Raw genomic sequence first — 17,599 nt, 5'->3', positions numbered from 1 at the left:
ATGAAAATCGACAGAAGACGCAGAATAAAACTTTACTAAAAAATGTTGTCTTAAAAAAGAAAAAAAAAGCCAAGAAATGACATATTGAACAACAGAATATGTATTAAAGTCTCAGTAGTATTCCTTGTGCATTAGGTGAAATGACCTACCTACCAACATCACAAAACACTGAAAGATAAAGCTCTTTTCACCCTACTGTAATGGAACAAAAATAACCTTAAGTATGACAGATCCTAAAACAAATCGTTTCTGATACTTTTTGAATACATATAATTATGAAACAAATATTATAGGGACGATTAATCCCCGATATCTCTCAGTTTCTAATTAAATATCTGCAGGACAAGGCTGTTGCCGCTTTAAGGGTTTCTAATTGATCCTGAGAAAACAACACGGATCGTCTGGTTTCTAGATTTTTTGTGCTGGCATTACTGATGCATTGCGTGTGGACGTCAGTTTGTGAAAATGCCCCTTATAGGTTGATCTGTGTGTTGTTTGGTAGTCGAAAATGTTGGTTAGGTTCCAGCTCTCCTCTGGCTGGTATTAGTTGCGCACATACACACTGAGCGAGTTGGTTTGGAGATGCCAAAGCGCCTCCTGACTGTTATGCACTCAATACAAAGCAGAGGGCTCCGGTAGCACAATCTGGGACTATCGATTGATCCCCAGGTTTAGAGCGAAACCAGGGAAGCTTTCTCTCTCATTTTGTCTTCTTTGGATCAGACTGTCGGATGCCTTGGTGATGGGATGTAGGAGAGGAGCCGAAAGCTTCCCCTCCATTGGAAAACGAGACATACAGTTTGATTATCGCAGGGAATAAGTTTCCATTTGAGTTCAAGCAAATCGGGAAATAAAGAAACGAGGACTAGGAGGAATACACCCAAAAATCAAAGCAGAAGAGAACGCAGTGGACATTCGCACTATCGTGCACTAAGGGGGTCACACTCCTCGCGGTCGGGATATTTAATTGCGTTTTCTGAAACGTTAGTTTTGGGAGTACGACACTCGGATTTTGGAAGGCAGCATTTTTTGGGGGAAAACAAACAAACAAAGAACTAAGACTCTTTTTGGTCTGGTTGCAATGGGAATGCCGCTTTTATAACCATTAGAGGTCAGGTGAAAATCTTTGCTTGTTTTTTATTTTAATTATTGTATTAATGAAATGGAAAATCGGGGACTCTACGGCGTCCTGTATTACCTGATGCTGAATGCGCCGCTGTTAGTATATGTACATGGTAAGTACAACTTGATTTATGATCATCATTGAATTCCTTGTTTTTTTTTTTGTTTTTTTTTTTTTTTTGCTTGATACAGTTATGAATGTCTAGCAATAGAGCTGTTTTTGTAACCAGACGCTACAGTTATGAGGTGAACATTATTTTAGTTTAATAAAACTCAGATGTCAAACTGTGAAGATACGATGACATTATTTGGCTGTTTATGCTTTACAACATATCATATGCATAGCTATGCCACATGTTGTGTTTACCCCACTGTTATAATTATTTATATCTGGTTGTCTGATATATATATATATATATATATATATATATATATATATATATATATATATATATATATATATATATATATATATATATATATATATATATATATATATATATATATATATAATATATATATATATATATATATATATGTGCACTGCAATAAACAAATGTAAATATCTATATACACATTACATTTTAAACCAAGTTCCAATCAAGTTACCTTGCATAGACAGATCAAAGATTACTGCAAACGTCGAACCTTCTTGTAAAGCTCCTTGTTAGCCTATAGCTATAGCCATATAGCTGTGGTATTAGCCTACTGTGCATTAGCGAGCAAAATATAGCGCTACAAATGAATCAAACATCATCTTTCCATCAATGCACCTGGAGTGAGGGGGGCAGTACATTTTCCTTTTTTACAATCCCTTTTAAAGTTTCAAAAACTACTTTTAAATCAGAGGGTTGCTATCTTGATCACAAGACAAGCGGGGAATACTCGCTAGTGTGCAGAATCGGGACCTGCGGAGATACGTTATTGTTTCGTTTGCTGAAATGCGAGAGACTTATTTAATTAAAAACAGCTCTTAGCTCGTGAATGAAGTCAGGTCAGATGACATTGAAAAAAGACTGATCTTGTCTCTTAATCTCTCCTGTTAACCGTCGTCTTGCTGTTCTTTCTCCTTGTCAGCGACATTTACTGAAGTCCCAAAAGATGTGACTGTCAGAGAGGGAGATGATATTGAGATGCCTTGTGCTTTCCGGGCCAGCGGATCCACATCCTTCTCTTTGGAAATCCAGTGGTGGTATCTTAAGGAACCCTCAGCGAGGGAACTGGCACACGAACTGGCAATTAGCGCCCCTGCAAACAGAGCCAAGGTAATCAAATGTCGACGGGAACCGATCATTAAAAAGCTGGAAAAGGTTGGAAGTTCTTAAATATTTGATACGTTTTTTCATCTCTCAAACAAACGCTATACCATCTCCGACTGTCCATTGAAATATCCAAAACCCGTTGCCCACTGAGACAAGCAGCAGCATAATATTTATAACGTAACATGTGGCCCATTTAAATGAGGACCGTTTTTTGGGAAACAAATGGCATGCACTGTGCAAATGGCTCAGACAAAACTAAAACGGTCTAAGCACGCCTGTAAATATAGATCGAGAAAAGGGTTCAGAAAACATCCAGCCCTAGCGTATTATGTTTGAAAGTGGTGTACAGTAAGACTCTGGGAAAGCAGATTTATGAAATGTTTAGTAGAAAATCAGCTGCCAGTTCTTTATACTTAAAACCCTGTATACGAGTGTAGCTAAACCGTGTCAGTTTAGCTACACTCGTATAGAACAAATGGCACCTGTAACGTTATTTTTGTTCCGACAGTACTGGCTAAAGTGTTTGACAACGAGAGATGTCATTAGAATTGCGCACGAAATATTTAATTGGATTATAAATGTTCACATTCTGTTTCCTTCGGGGGAAGCCATTATTGTGACTCGAATGGAATCAAGTGTTTAGTTAACAGATCTTTCTCACGCTTTGTGATTTCAGGTCATTCCAAGAGACGGCACCAAAATAAGTGTAAGTATTATTATTATTATTATTATTATTATTATTATTATTGTTATTATTATTATTAGTAGTAGTAGTAGTAGTAGTAGTGTCGTTTTCTATAATAAACGCGCTATTCTAGCAATACTTTTTAAGCTATTTGACTAATACTTGTTACAGATGTTACCATTATTAAGCGCAGTCGTTGTTTTGCCAGTAGCTGAATGTATATTTCGCATTATACAAGTCTAAAATGGGCATTGGAAAACACCTTTATTATTTTGTACTATTTTTTGCATGTTTTAATTTCAGAAAACAAGGCTGAGTTATTGCGGTCATAGAAAGAAAAAAAAAATCCACTGGTTTTAGTTTGTCACCTGAGATACAGTTGCAAACAACACTATCATAGGAAAATAAAATCCCACGGCATTTTTCAATAGAAGGCGGCTATATATATATATATATATAGAGAGAGAGAGAGAGAGAGAGAGAGAGAGAGAGAGAGAGAGAGAGAGAGAGAGAGAGAGAGAGAGAGCAACCCTTTTTCGAGAGAATAAAAATGACGCCCATGATTTATAATGTGAATACTCATTCTTTATCATGTGCAAAGCATGTTTTAAACCTAAAACGTGTACGTGGCCTTTCAAATGTCGTATTTGGAGTTTAATTTGAACTCACGGAACCAAACCCAATTATGTTTTAAATGTTATAGTGTGGCTAATAGTTGATGTATTTTATACGTGTACTGTACGTATACCCTGTGAATTTAATATGGATACCACACATTTGTTTTAGACTGTAAGAGTACAAGGCAACGACATCTCGCACCGCCTCCGACTCTCCAATGTCAGAAAGCTGGATGAAGGGGTCTATGAGTGCAGGGTGTCTGACTACAACGGCGACGAGACTCGGGAACATAAAGCCCAGGCCGCTTTGCGGGTCACATCTCGCTTCCCCCCTGATATGCAGGCTGCAGAGGCCGTGTCCCACATCCAGAGCAGCGGGCCCCTCAGGAACAGTCCTGCCGGGAGAGCCACCTCCGAGCCAGGCCAGGACAAACGCCGTGTTCCACTTGCAGCAGCAGCTGTCCCGGTCTCTGTCTGTACAACTGCAGTTGCTGATACCGCCTCGTACCCAGCTTCACCCCAGCCCGGCAATGCAGCCATCCTCCGACAGCAGCACGGAGCCGGTAAGTGATGGAGCCACAGCGACACCCTGTGGTCAAAATTGAGAATGTCACATTGTAGACATTTGGGAGAGTGGTTTTGAAGTGAAAAGGAGACTTGATTTATTTTTTTCGTCTTGTTTTTGGGAGAATGGCCGTCGAAGAAAGTAGTCTTGAAATGACTACATTGAACAAGATTCCCTTTGCTACGAAATATAACAAACTTGATGCAGTTAATGTGTAACTTTGAAACATTAAACGAATTAAATATGTGATTGCTAACCACAAAGGATATATGAGAATACTTACAACCGGAACGCGTCTGCTGTATTGAGTGGAATTATTTTTCCTAGACTTCTTTTCAAAAGGTGTGCAGTTAATAGTTGTTATTAATGTAAACATAAGAACAGTGAAATAAATAAATAAATAAAAATCCTAACAGAACGCTGCCGTACCGCATGGTGCTTTGTTGATTGTGACAATGCGACTTTTAATGCACATTCAGTTTGTCAGTATGTTTTTGGTTTTTGTGAACCAAACGTTTTCTGGCGCTAACATTCTAGGTTTAAACGCTAAACAAGCGATCAAAGACACTAACTGCGTATATATCTGGTCATTCACTCTCTGCCTCCAAAGGGGAGCCCAGTAAGTTATGTTGGTAAATAATGCATATGCTGTGGTATAAACCCTGTCCAGCAGAACCCCGAGAAACATACACCATTATAACGAGCTAGTCGTCGTTTGCACGATTTATAGGTGCGTAGGTCGGTAAACAATTTTTGTGCTGGAAGCTTGTGATTCCGCTAAAAACTATGTGTATTCGATGAGACGTATTTGTATTTAGGATGGATATTAATTAAACATTTTTGTAGAAAGCCTATAACCTTTAAATCGGATAATAATAATTAACAGCAATAATTGAAATGGGGTTCACTTAGATTATGCTATTGCAGTGGTGCATTTATGAATATTTATCAAGATTTTTTTTTTTTTTTTTTTTTTGTAATTTCTTTTTACTTATTCAGTTGTGGTCAAATATAATAGGTGGGTTATAATGAGCCAGGCAGGTTCTGTGTGTGTTTGTTTTTACTGCATAGTGGTAATGTGGTCATTTTAAGGGTCTCCTGGGCAATATGTTAACATCTGTTTTAACAATAGGAACAGCAAGATGCCACTGTTTGATTGAAACTGATGTAAATCTTGCAAAGGCCAGTAACAGAATAAGAGAACAATTCAGTTGTTCACGAGGGAGTCAGGTTATTCAAAGCCTTGTAAATGTCAAAGAGCCAGGGTATTGAGGGCAGAACTGGGGGGATGCATTCATATTTTGTAGACTTTATTGGAAATCCAGTCTTAATTTACAAGTAGAGCTTATGGCAAGCCAAACTAATCACTAAATTCAACACAGTTGCAACCAATAAGAATGTATTATTGTTCCAGGTGTGTGTTTTAGGCCTGCAGTCAATCATAATGCATCTCAGTAGAGACAACAGCTGCACCTCGCTGGATATCTCAGCCCAGCCAAAGCCTGTGTTGCAAAACCCAAAAATGTCATTTTGCTTGGCACCTTGCTTTCAAATAGCTTGGTGTGTTGTGAGGGTCTGTTAACTTTATCTTAGGGATCATACTTGTACATTAGGGTGGTATTCTAGAAGATGTAAAACTGTCAAAATCCAAAAAGGTACAAAACCGTCCAAACAGTACGATGTCTAAATGACCAGGGGGTGAGATTTTACAGTATTTATTGATTCGTGGCCTACTTAGTTGTTACCACTTGAATGGATTCTGTAAAATGACTCAAAGCTGGAAATGACCTGGCATTGTTAGGACACAGTGAAGCAGGCTAAATGTTGTAATGTAACCCCTTATGAATATGCATCCATCTGCTTGTGACTGTCACACACAAAATGTTATTGGGAAATTAGTGTTGGGCGAGCATGCGCGTTTGCTCTGTACTGATTAATGAAGCAAGCAGCAGTGTAATTACATTTTCACAGGCAGTGAACAATGTTTAATATACCATTCTAGTATATAGGGGTATTATTTATGTACAGTCTACTGTATGTTCTACCCTTTCAGCAAGTCTTGGAACACATTCGCTTGAATTCAATCAAAATTTATATTTTATTGCAAAATATTTTATGTTAGTCAAAAAACAAAACACGACAATGATTAAAAACAACACACAGACTTACTGTTTGTTCACCATTTTTTTTCTCATACCCTGCCATAAGAGCTCTGTAAAATAAAACATTGAATTAAAGATACTGCTAATGAGTTTTTGAGGACACTGTTTTGTAAACCTCATTCATGACCACCAAACACAAACATATATACTACATCTATGCTATGTGTGTTCCAAGCAGCTAACAGCCTCCCTCCTTATTTCTTATATCGTCTTCCATTCGAGTTTGAGCTGATGGTGCATGGAATGCTGCTTTACTGTTTCACTAGTTTTTGTGGCATTTGCTCAGAAGGATGAATTAATTTGTCCGTGCAAGAGGCTGACACAACTGCAAGATTCCTTACACTGTTTTGCTAAAACTGAATCGTTGTGTTTATTTAAATGATGATCATTGTTTAAAAAACAAATGGATATATATATATACAGTACCAGTCAAAAGTTTGAGTATAGCTGCTTGAAACCAGATTCTTTTCATAATTGACAATGTTTTGCGTCGTATACGTTTCTGTAGATACTTGAAAATAAAAACACATGTTACAATATACAAAACAAAACATAAGGAATATCAAAGCAATGTTCAAGAAAAGTGAAAATTGTCTCTAAATCTTGGATTCCTCAAAATAGCCACCCTTTGCCTTAATAACAGCCTCACAAACACGAGGCATTCGGTTAACAAGTTTCAGCAGGAAATCACCCGACATGTCTTCCCAGCAATTCTGCAGCAATTCCCAGAGATGTAGGGCACTTGTGGGTAGCTTTGCTTTGACTCTTCTGTCCAGTTCATCCCATACAAGTTCTATGGGATTGAGGTATGGAGACTGGGCAGGCCAGGTCATTAGATTGAGTTGTCCTTCACTTTCTTTCTTCGACAGATAGTTCTTGCACAACTTTGAGGTGTGTTTCGGATCATTATCTTGCTGAAGAATGAAGGACTGCCCAACTAGCCGTAATCCTGATGGAATGGCATGTCTCTGAAGTATGCTATGATAGCCATGCTGGTTGAGCTTGCCATGGACTTGGTAAAGATCACCAACTCTGTCACCAGCAAAGCAACCCCAGACCATGACACTGCCTCCTCCATGCTTGACAGTGGGAACCACACATATAGAACTCATGCGCTCACCCTCTCTGCGTCTTGCAAATACTCGACGGTTGGACCCAAATATTTCAAATTTTGATTCATCGGTCCATAAGACCGACTTCCACTCCTCAAACGTCCAGTTTCTGTGTTTTTTGGCCCAGGCAAGTCTCTTCCTCTTATTCTGCACTCTTAACAATGGTTTCTTTGCAACAATTCTTCCAGTTAGGCCAGTTTCACGCACTCTCCACTGAACAGTTGACGGTGAAACATCTGTACTTCTAGTAACATTTAGCTGAGCTTGTATTTCAGGGGCAGTTAATTGCCGGTTTCGCAGACTTGTGACTCGAATGAACTTGTTCTCTGATTCTGAGGTCATCCTTGGCCTGCCTGACCTTGTTTGGTCCTCATGAGTGACAGTTTCTTCAGATCGTTTTGATGGTCTTGGCCACAGCAGTTACAGACACTTGCAAAGTTCTTGCGATTTGTCTTACAGATTGACCTTCATTTCTTAAAGTAATTACAGACTCTCTTTTTTCTTTGCTTAACTGAGCGTATTTGCCATTTTCTGCTCCCTTACATTCAGGAATGACAAACTTGTGCCTATGCTACCTATATTTAAAGTAATCATGGACCCTCACCTGTTAACAATAATTGGTGGCAAAAGGTTAACTAGGTAACATTCTAGTTAACTCAGAGAACATATAACAAAGACACTTTTGTACTTAGGCCAGTGTTCTAACACCGTGTTATACACATTTCAGACTTTTAACTGACTTGGGCTTCAGACTGAAATCCCCTTGCTTTGGGTGACCATTTCATTACATTGACAAAATTTATATTTTCATTTAAAAATAAAATTTTTGAATGCAGTTCACTTATGATTATCAGCTTATATAAGTACACGTATCATATAATGATATGTTAAGTGTTTATAGACAAATTTATACAGTTAAAAGCATAGATAATCATGAAAAACCTGGTTTCAAGCAGGTGTACTCAAACTTTTGACTGGTACTGTGTGTGTGTGTGTATATATATATATATATATATATATATATATATATATATATATATATATATATATATACACACACACCCACACACACACACACACACACACACACACATTTTGAATTCATATTGACAGTTTAATTTAAAGGGCATTGCACTGTATCTGTGCATGGTTAAGTAGTTATATTACTGTTAAATACAAATATAGTTACCAAATTAAAGGTCAGTTATTACAATGTAATTGCATCCTTACCTAACATATTGTATGTTAAGTGACCAATACAGTTTCATGTTAGAGATGTCAACCATGCACATCAGGGTTACTGCTGTTGGCTTATACAGTGTGACATATTGGTCATTGTAAGTTTGCAGTTTAAAGTAAACTCAAGTGTTATTGGCTGGATTTGGGTGTATGTGATTATATGGGTCTGGAAGAGCCTTGTATTGTATTTTTTCTTTTCGTTTCTCCATTTCTGTATTTTCAATCCCGCTGAGAATGGTTAAAGTCACAGAGAAGGGAACAAAAAACAAAACTGCTAGTTTAACAATACTTGAGAAAATCTGAATAGTCCTTAAAATACCCAGATCTGTCACATTCCACAATGTCATTTCACTGAGTGGCGGAAACCATTAATATTAAATAGGAAATGCCAAAGGCAAGTCTCAGAGAAGCCTCGTCTTCAACACACTGTCAGGTGTTTAAAATTGCCTGTTACATTTTCTGATTTCATTAATTATTTCTGTATAAGGGCTAGAATAATAGTGCAGTAACACGGATGCTGTAATTAAAGAGATATACCCTTCTATTCTCAAGCATGAAAAAAAAAATGTATTTGGACTTTTTGCATAGTTGTCTGGTCTTATTGCCGTAAAATTAAAAAGGCAAGTGCGTCTCCCACAATGTCACATAGCAACTCTATTATTGCAGCAGATGCCATCTCAGGGTAATATAAATGAAATACATCAAAATTTATCTTTTCATATAGACCTCTGGTTTCCAATGAATGTCAAAAGATTAAACTATTTCAATAAGTACATTGAATCCTGACACAGATGTGTTTTTATATACAGTGCCAAATCAAATGCTTTTCTAGTATCAAGAAAAGTAAAATTAGGTAAGACATAATTTAGAGATACACATAGATGCTCTTTCTGAAAATGTAACAAGTTACAATAGTTCTGGACATAAATGTGTAAAATATAGAAGACAGAATGATATTTGATCTAATACTGAAAGTCCAGTCATGTGTCCTCCTTTAAAATCTATTAATCTGATATATCTGGAACATTACATAAACAATACAAACAATAAAACATGTAAGTAATATTGATATATTGTTTTTTTTTTTTTTTTTTTTTTTTGCATTGGTGTCTATTGGTAGTTTTTAATATAGTAATTTGATGCTCATCTAGAGCTCTGAAGCATTTAGGTTTTTTCAGTGGTGAAAACAAGCTGTGTTTTGAAGATGTAAGCCAACGTGAGCGTACAAATATATGTATTCGCTCTCAAGTTATTATTTTTTTTTTTTAAGTTGGAAATCGAAGACAAAGAAAATTCCTCTTACAGACATATATAAATACTCTGGCGAAAAAAATATTCTGCGGTCATAGAAGTTTAATCAGAAAACCGTATTGTTATGATGATAAGATCAGATAATTTAAAAAAAAGAAACATGATTAAGTGCAGCCATGACTATCTGTCTGTAGAAATGGTCTATAAATGAATTAATGTTGATAATTCCGGTGTGGTTTGTCAATATTTAGTCTGCATGTTACAGACAAACATTGAGAACGCAATCAAATCTCAGCTCATTTCGTAATAAGTATTTAAATGCATTTCTATTGGCAATCAGTTTATTATTTTCAACAGAAGAGTCATTTTTCTAAAACGCAAAGTTGTTTTTTTTTTTTTTTAAATCTCCAGCTGGGAAGCAATTGTGCTGGCTACCAGGTTAGGCCATCTTGGCAGCTAAGCAATTGTTCTGTTTCAGGAAGAGAGCCAGACTGGCAAGAAGATAGACAGCAGTGACATGCTGTAGTTTGGAGCTGCAGGAATGTGATGTCAAGTATCTGCAATACAATCTGTGGCCTTGGACATATCCTGACCTTGGGTGCCATGGCTGATGTGTTCAATGCAGGCTAGACAGGTGTTTTGTTTTTTTTTCCCTGACTCTATGCAAGTCTTCTACTAGCATTCATTGTCTGTAGCTGTCTTTACAGCTACTCTTCTGAAGGTGGGTGCCCCTTAAGCTCTGTGTTACCGAATGCACTTGATTTAATTAATGCCTTTTAGAAGGCAGGTTATCCAGACACAGTTGCCTGATGGATGTAAAATGCTTGCTGTTGTGTTTAAGGAGATTTTTGGACCAAACATAGGGACAGATTGAATAAAACAGAAGAGTGCATGACACACCTTTCTCAGGAAAGATCAGTAGTGACTTTCTGACGGACAGTCAGCTGAATTAAAGAGAAAGTAGCGGGGTTCTGAAAAGCATAGCATTATACATCCACATGTTGCTACAACTGTTTAAATAGCGTACCTGTAATTTTTCTTTTCATTGTTAACAACTTTTCACAACTTTTAAAGTCTGTTTCAAAACTCTTTTCAAAATGTCCGCTCTAGTGCACTGGGGTTTGAGAACAGCAAGAGCTCTGGCTTTTCTGTTCTGTACCACATCATGGATCATTGCTGCTATGTTACCTGTTTGACAATGTGGGCAATAATCTTTACACTAAGGGGTAGATGTACTAAAGTGGTGCGCCTGTCTCAATAGTCGCAAACCAGTTGCAAATGAGTCGAAAGTCCTGGGTGAAATGTACTGAACAAGCAATTTGTTAAAATGCTATTTGCAAAATGCTATTTGCAACTATCTAGGGAATACTGCGGCAGCAGTTTTTGTTTGCGGTTCAAGCTTAGATGAATATGTAATTATGGGCAGTCCTGCATAAATTCACAAAAAGGGGGCGGCGATGCAAATGAGGGTTATCAAATATTATAATGAAATATACGAAATTGCGTCAATTTGTTAAGACCTTTTGAAAGCATATTTTAATTGTTGCTGGCATCTCCCAGTCTGCTTTCTCTCGTGCATTGCCAGTTGCATTTTTGAGGCGAACACCCATGTACCTAATTTTCACAAAAGGCAGGGTGTATTTACAAGCCTTACAGACAAATTTCTATGACATTTCTGATTTCCCCAACATGTTGGTTACAATAGACTGCACACATGTGCCAATAACCCCTCCAGCTCTTTCTGAGCATATGTATAGGACCATGATCTATTTTGTGTCTAGGCTACTAAGTAGGCCAAGTTAAAAATAATATAATAAAACAATTTTAAAAAAATACTAAAATCATTTAGTTTCAAATAAAAATGATCTTTTATTCGCATTGTACACCAATGTGTACGATGCAGCAGCATGATTTATTTTGTGTTACCAGTAGACTAAAGATAAAAGAAACTGTGCTAGGTATTCATTAGATTTTACTACTGTGCTGTATACTGTATACACCTACTGTACAGATTTATATTTTTACATAATGTAATGTGGAGCCTACCCAAAACACGTCAGTGTTATTTCAGCGCAATGATTTACATTTAAAATGCATTGAGCGCTATAAATGTATGTGTGTGCCCTTCAGTTTAGCAGTTTAGCAAGGGCTACTTCATGATTATGAAAAGCTTTTATAGAATCTGATGGGGTTAAACTGCCTTTCATTAATTTTTTATATATAACAGTATTAAAATAGGTAAAATGAAGATGGAACAGAATGCATTGTACAGATGACGTTTATGTTTAACAAAAACAATGTTCTTGCTGCATCCTGGTACTTTATCACCTCATGTATGGTAGTTTAAACCCACTCCAATGGTCTAGTCGCAATCAGATCATGTGACATACAGCAAAAGGACAGGATGCATTGCGCTCTATTTAAAATATTGGCACCTTAATTAATGTAAAATAAATGTGAAAAAACGAGACAATAAATAATGTTATTAACGCTCTAAAAGGTAAGAAATGGATTTGAAAACATTGGTTAGCACTCTATTAAAGCTTTGTGAATAGGGCCCATCTTGCAGTACTATTCATATAAATGGTAAAGGCATTCATGTGTTCTGAAGCAATCACGGTAAGCTATTGAGGTGCCAGTAACTGGCTTCTCTTTGGAATGGCGCACATGGATTCACCATGTCGTAGACAGTGGCACTCTGGGGCTATTTGTTCGGTTGACGTGAAACGCTTTGCCACTTTTGTTTTTAGTGAGTGTGTTGAGGATCCAATCACATCTTTGGCCTTGTGCAGAGCATATGTCACCTCTCTTTTCTGTTATGCCTCTTTTCTTTTAATGGGTGGGTGTCAGCACTATAGTTAGCGGATATTTGTCCCACACCCTGAAAGTAACAAGGGCACATGGCAAGAAATTACTGCAGGCGCCTACTGTCTTCAAAACCTCTGTACCTGAACAGCCTTGAAGAGCTGAATGAATGCCTGAGACATGTTGAAGAAAATCCAATCTGTTTTCTGTGGCAAGTACCTTGCAAGGTCTTGAAGAAGCAAGGAGAATGGCATTAAGATCCTGTGGAAGGCATAATTAAATTATCCTGAAGAATCGATTAAGGCTTAAAAGCAATAGAAATTCCGGCTTTGTGCATCTCCTGGCTTTGTGCATCTTGTCTGCTTTTCATTTTTGAGACGGTCAGTACTTGAGAGGAATGCTGAATACAATGCACATTTCTTTCTGAATTATTTACAATATTGTGGCAAGCTGAGCACCAACTATCAGTCTGCTGTTAAAATCTAGAAGGTCTGTTCTGCCCAAACTGGCTTGCTCCAGGAAGAGGCAGCTTATATATATTACAGATGCAAGTTATGTGAGTCTGTTTCCCCAATACATTGTGCTACACTTCGCAGTTGTTTCAAATTTGTCGTCCAACCCTTATGCTGAGCTGTGTTTTTGGCCGTTTATTTTTTTCACAAGGCTATCTATAGTGGATTGCCCACATTTACTGGTCTCTAATGGATGCAAGGACTTTTATATGCATGACTGCTTCCAACACAGCCCTGGGACAATAGTCTGAAGCAAGATTTATTCTTAATACATGCCCTGTCTTGACCTTGCAGTTGATGGAGTCTGAGCAGTTCATGGTTGCTGCATCTTGTTTATTTTAGTGTAAACCCCTAATGTTCCCTGTTCCTTTATAAGATATATCTGGCAACTGGGGCCTGGTTTTCAAAACCTAGTCTTTTTCCTGGTGTATGGGTCATTTAATGATATTTACTCAATTGTATTATTTTGGAAACTTAATGAAACTAATAAGTTACTAATTCTCAATGTAAATAAGCAAGCCTTCCGGTCTCAAGTTTCTTCTTTAAAAATCCTAAACATTAAAATGCATGCTCTGCACTATTTGTTTTATTTGGAAGCTCACTGCCAATAGTTACTGCCCTTCAAGCACCTGTATTGCACTGCTGAAGAGGCTGTTTTCCTAAGCAGAGCAGCGCAACTTTATTAATGATCCATTCCAACATTAAAATTGCATCTTCTCTATCGGTATTTTGTTAATACCCTTCCAGGATTCACTGGCAGCACTCAGTCTTGGCTATATTGATCTCTTATTGACTTGCTTGTTGAAACTGTGCTTTATTCTGTTTTACTGTGTTGTAATGTTACCATTAGTGGCAGTGTCTCTGAATGGTGGGTTTAATAAGATTTTACAAATGACTAGAATGTACTTCACTGTGTGTATCCACTGTTAACCATACACAGGGGTGGGGGAGGGGGGCGGGTGGGGGTACTGTGACCCAGAATATAATTCAATTGCATCATCACACATTAGAGGTCCCAGCATTGTGAAAGAACTGCGATTTATAAATTAAAATCCTAACAATGTCAGGGACACATGAGGTGTTGGAGTTAAGAAATAAATCAATTTTCTTTTCATACGGTGTGCTATTACATTTCAAATCCTGCCTCCTATGTACCGAATGCAGTTCTGTTAATTATAATTGTGTCTTAGCTTGCATTGCCTGTTGGGGCTTGACTGGTATTAGTGATGATCCTGGAACATGGTACGCGGCTCTAGGGAGCTTTTGAAGTGACAGAGCATAATTCACTCTCCCTTCAGAATCGTCACTTTAGTTTGGGTATCTCTTATAAGGGAGAATATACCATCTATAAACATGTTATTTATTATAGTATTATCATAAATATGCTTTTTTTAAACTGTATTATATTTCTGTAAACATTTTGCCATTTATATAATTACAGTATTCGCGTATTATAAATAACCAGTTATAAGAGAACTCTAAACTAAAGTCTTTAGTAATGTAGTGGTATAGAAAAGGATTAACTGAGATTTTCTTTTTCTTTTGCTTGCAGGTTCTGGAACTACTTCCACCACCACAGCCCCCCTTCTGTATATTTCTCTGCTGATCTTGCATAGGCTTATTCCCTTACTGGTGAACCACTGATAGACTTCGACAAGCAAGCTACAATACCACAATCTTCGATCAACGTTTTCACTTGTACCAAAACGAAAAGGGAAATATACCTGTGTGGCACACCGTGGGGTAATAAGAAAGAAAAAACAAACCGGGATTCACAGAAGAATGACTGTCTTAAAGGTGGATGTAAACAGACTGTAAGAAGCATGACAAAAAAAAAGTTAATTAATTAATTAAAAAAGAATTTATGTGAAATCAAGCTTCACAATTGTGGGAAATCTAGTGTTGCACACAACCGACATCCACAAAATGATGCATCAAGTTTCCAAATACTAGAGTGTCAAGCCCTGCTGTGTGCATGGCATCTATGGTTTATATTATTGTAAGTAACATGATTTTCCTTTGCAAAACGGGGTCCTTCTGCTTTACGTTTTTGCACGAACTGTTGAACAGTTAGCCATTCTTCTACATGTCAAAAGTCAGGGCTGAAATCTTTGTTACGGAGGACTATTTATGTAGATCAGTGTGTTTTATTTTGTTTTGTTTTTCGTTTTTTTTTTTTCAACCATTTTATGTTATATATATATAAATATGACTTCTAATATATTTTGACTAAATAAGGCACACCTTACCATAGTTACTAGCCACCTTCAATAATGTTTATTTTTATTAAAGATGGTAAAGAAGATATGACATTAATTTCTAAACAGTTTTGGTATATTGCCAACACCAGTTGAAATAAAAGATTTTGAAATAAACCTGACGCCTTTAAGTGTGATACTTGCAGTGCAAGAATGATGTAACCTGCATTCTTTACCATGAGAGTGAGCTTGAGGACATATAGAGCCTATATTTTGTTCAAATGGTTTAACTTATGTTTGGAACAAATACCTAACTAAGGTTTCTTCAGGCTATTATACAGATCTTAAATGATCTATGACAGTTAAATGTGATACTGCAAACAAAGACATTGTCAGCTGAAGTAAGGACTGGTTTGTATAACCAGTTGTGTATGCAAGTCCTGTGAGGAGATTGTCAATTTCCTGTGAAACATGCATTTGGACCCCACCTGAATCAAATCAAAGTTTATTTATATAGTGCCCTTCATACAGGTGTATCTAAAAGCACTTTACAGGACGATATATATATATATATATATATATACATTTAAAAATGCCAGCTTAAACAGATATGTTTTAGTCTGGTTTTAAAAACAGATAGTCTCAGCTTCCCTCACATGTGTTGGAAACTCATTCCAAAGTTTGGGGATCCCTAACACTGAATCTACGGTGTGGAATCAAGAGAAATGTGTTTCACCTGATTCAAGGGGAAAGTTTAGGAAGTGAAACAACCAGTAGAAAGATGAGAAGAGGCTTGCAGGAAAGCTGTTATGTCAATGGCAGGGAACAAAACAGTTATTAACCCTTTAAACAAACTTCTTAATCTGGTGAAGGGACATTTTCACAATTGACAAGACAGTTGAGAAGAAAACAGAATTACTGAAACTTGCTGGGGAAAAAAAAAATTGAATGAAAATAAAAACGATCTGCAGCAAAGGCCTTTTTAAGTCATGACAATGTAATTGATGTTTTCCACAGTCACTTGCAGTTTGACTGTTAGGCTCGTTTTGATGTATTGTCTAACATTAAGGCTCTGTAAAGATCATTCTTCACTGATGCCCTCAGTAATGTTCATATAAAACTGTTACAAGGATGCTTCTGATCAGGAAATGGACTCTGATTTAATTAGTATTTTAAAATGCACATAGCAGCAGAACAAATGCTCTAGGGTCTTCAATTAAACATCTGAACCTGCTTAAATATGAATAGAATGTTTATTAGGTTTGTATTTAAACAGCAAATGCATTAATGTAAGAGAGTGGGATTCAATATATTCACATTGCATTTCAAGAAAAATGCAATGCTCCAGACTCTTAGCATAAGAAAGAAAATGTATGTGAATGTTAAATTGTCAGATGTAGTCTGCAATTTTCCTTAAACGGTAATGCATTTTACCCAATAGACATTCTTTAGAGTTAACCCTTTACAGTTAAATTGGCACAGAACAAAAATGTTTGCCTAAAGAGGCAAGAGATCGATTAACAACTAAAAGCAGCTTTCACATTTGCACCTCACTGCAGATACATCTTGTTTAATTATCAGGTCAAGGTGGTTTAACCAGGGGAAGACACAGAAAAATCAGATATGACTTGTTTATTGGTTTGCAATAATGTTCTGCTGAACTGGATGTTAAAATGTAAAACCTATACTTCAAATCATGTCACGCATGGTTTTAAATAAGTACTTTACTTCACAATTAGTGTCACCAGAGTTCCAAAATCAACATTTGATCATCTAATTAAGATCACTTCACACTGCAAAAACCAACAGAACCTTAATAACAGTAACAGCAGGTCTCTGAGTTCATTGCAGTTTTGCAGTGGACAGTTATCTTCTGATCATTAAAACTAGTTCAGCGATGGTATCTGCACTGTAGAAGAAGTGAAGAAGCTCTGTAAATCACACATATGAACAATTACAAAGCAGCATCAAGAAAATAGACTAAAATGCTGGGGGCTGTGCCTAAGCTGTGATCTAGCCTCTACCACAAAAACAACTTTCTAGTGCTTATGAGAGGCAACAAAACACCA

The 17,599-nt window shown here is 37.0% G+C and overlaps 1 protein-coding gene across 2 annotated transcripts; it reads left to right on the top strand.

The window, feature by feature from the left end:
- Nucleotides 1-567: 567 nt before the first annotated feature.
- Nucleotides 568-15,636, top strand: LOC121296147 (V-set and transmembrane domain-containing protein 2B-like). Of its 2 annotated transcripts, none has more exons than XM_041221396.1 (5): nt 568-1,235; nt 2,200-2,387; nt 3,061-3,090; nt 4,030-4,249; nt 14,885-15,636. In XM_041221396.1, the coding sequence occupies exons 1-5, from the start codon at nt 1,163-1,165 to the stop codon at nt 14,974-14,976; spliced, it is 603 nt and encodes a 200-aa protein (XP_041077330.1). In that variant the 5' UTR covers nt 568-1,162; the 3' UTR covers nt 14,977-15,636. The 2 variants fall into 2 exon arrangements, with proteins under 2 accessions (XP_041077330.1, XP_041077329.1); XM_041221395.1 differs by having other exon boundaries at nt 569-1,235; nt 3,856-4,249; nt 14,885-15,633.
- The last annotated feature ends 1,963 nt before the right edge of the window (nt 15,637-17,599 follow it).

This window comes from Polyodon spathula, chromosome 21 (assembly GCF_017654505.1).
Source record: "Polyodon spathula isolate WHYD16114869_AA chromosome 21, ASM1765450v1, whole genome shotgun sequence".
NCBI classification, from domain to species: domain Eukaryota; kingdom Metazoa; phylum Chordata; class Actinopteri; order Acipenseriformes; family Polyodontidae; genus Polyodon; species Polyodon spathula.
This window is presented reverse-complemented; position numbering and strand designations above follow the sequence as displayed.

Excerpts from the sequence above, each read along its gene's own strand:
- LOC121296147 (XM_041221395.1), top strand. The coding sequence starts at position 1,163 with ATGGAAAATCGGGGACTCTACGGCGTCCTGTATTACCTGATGCTGAAT. Across the intron at positions 1,236-2,199 it reads GCTGTTAGTATATGTACATG|CGACATTTACTGAAGTCCCA; the intron begins GTAAGTACAACT and ends TCTCCTTGTCAG. Across the intron at positions 3,091-3,855 it reads GAGACGGCACCAAAATAAGT|ACTGTAAGAGTACAAGGCAA; the intron begins GTAAGTATTATT and ends CATTTGTTTTAG.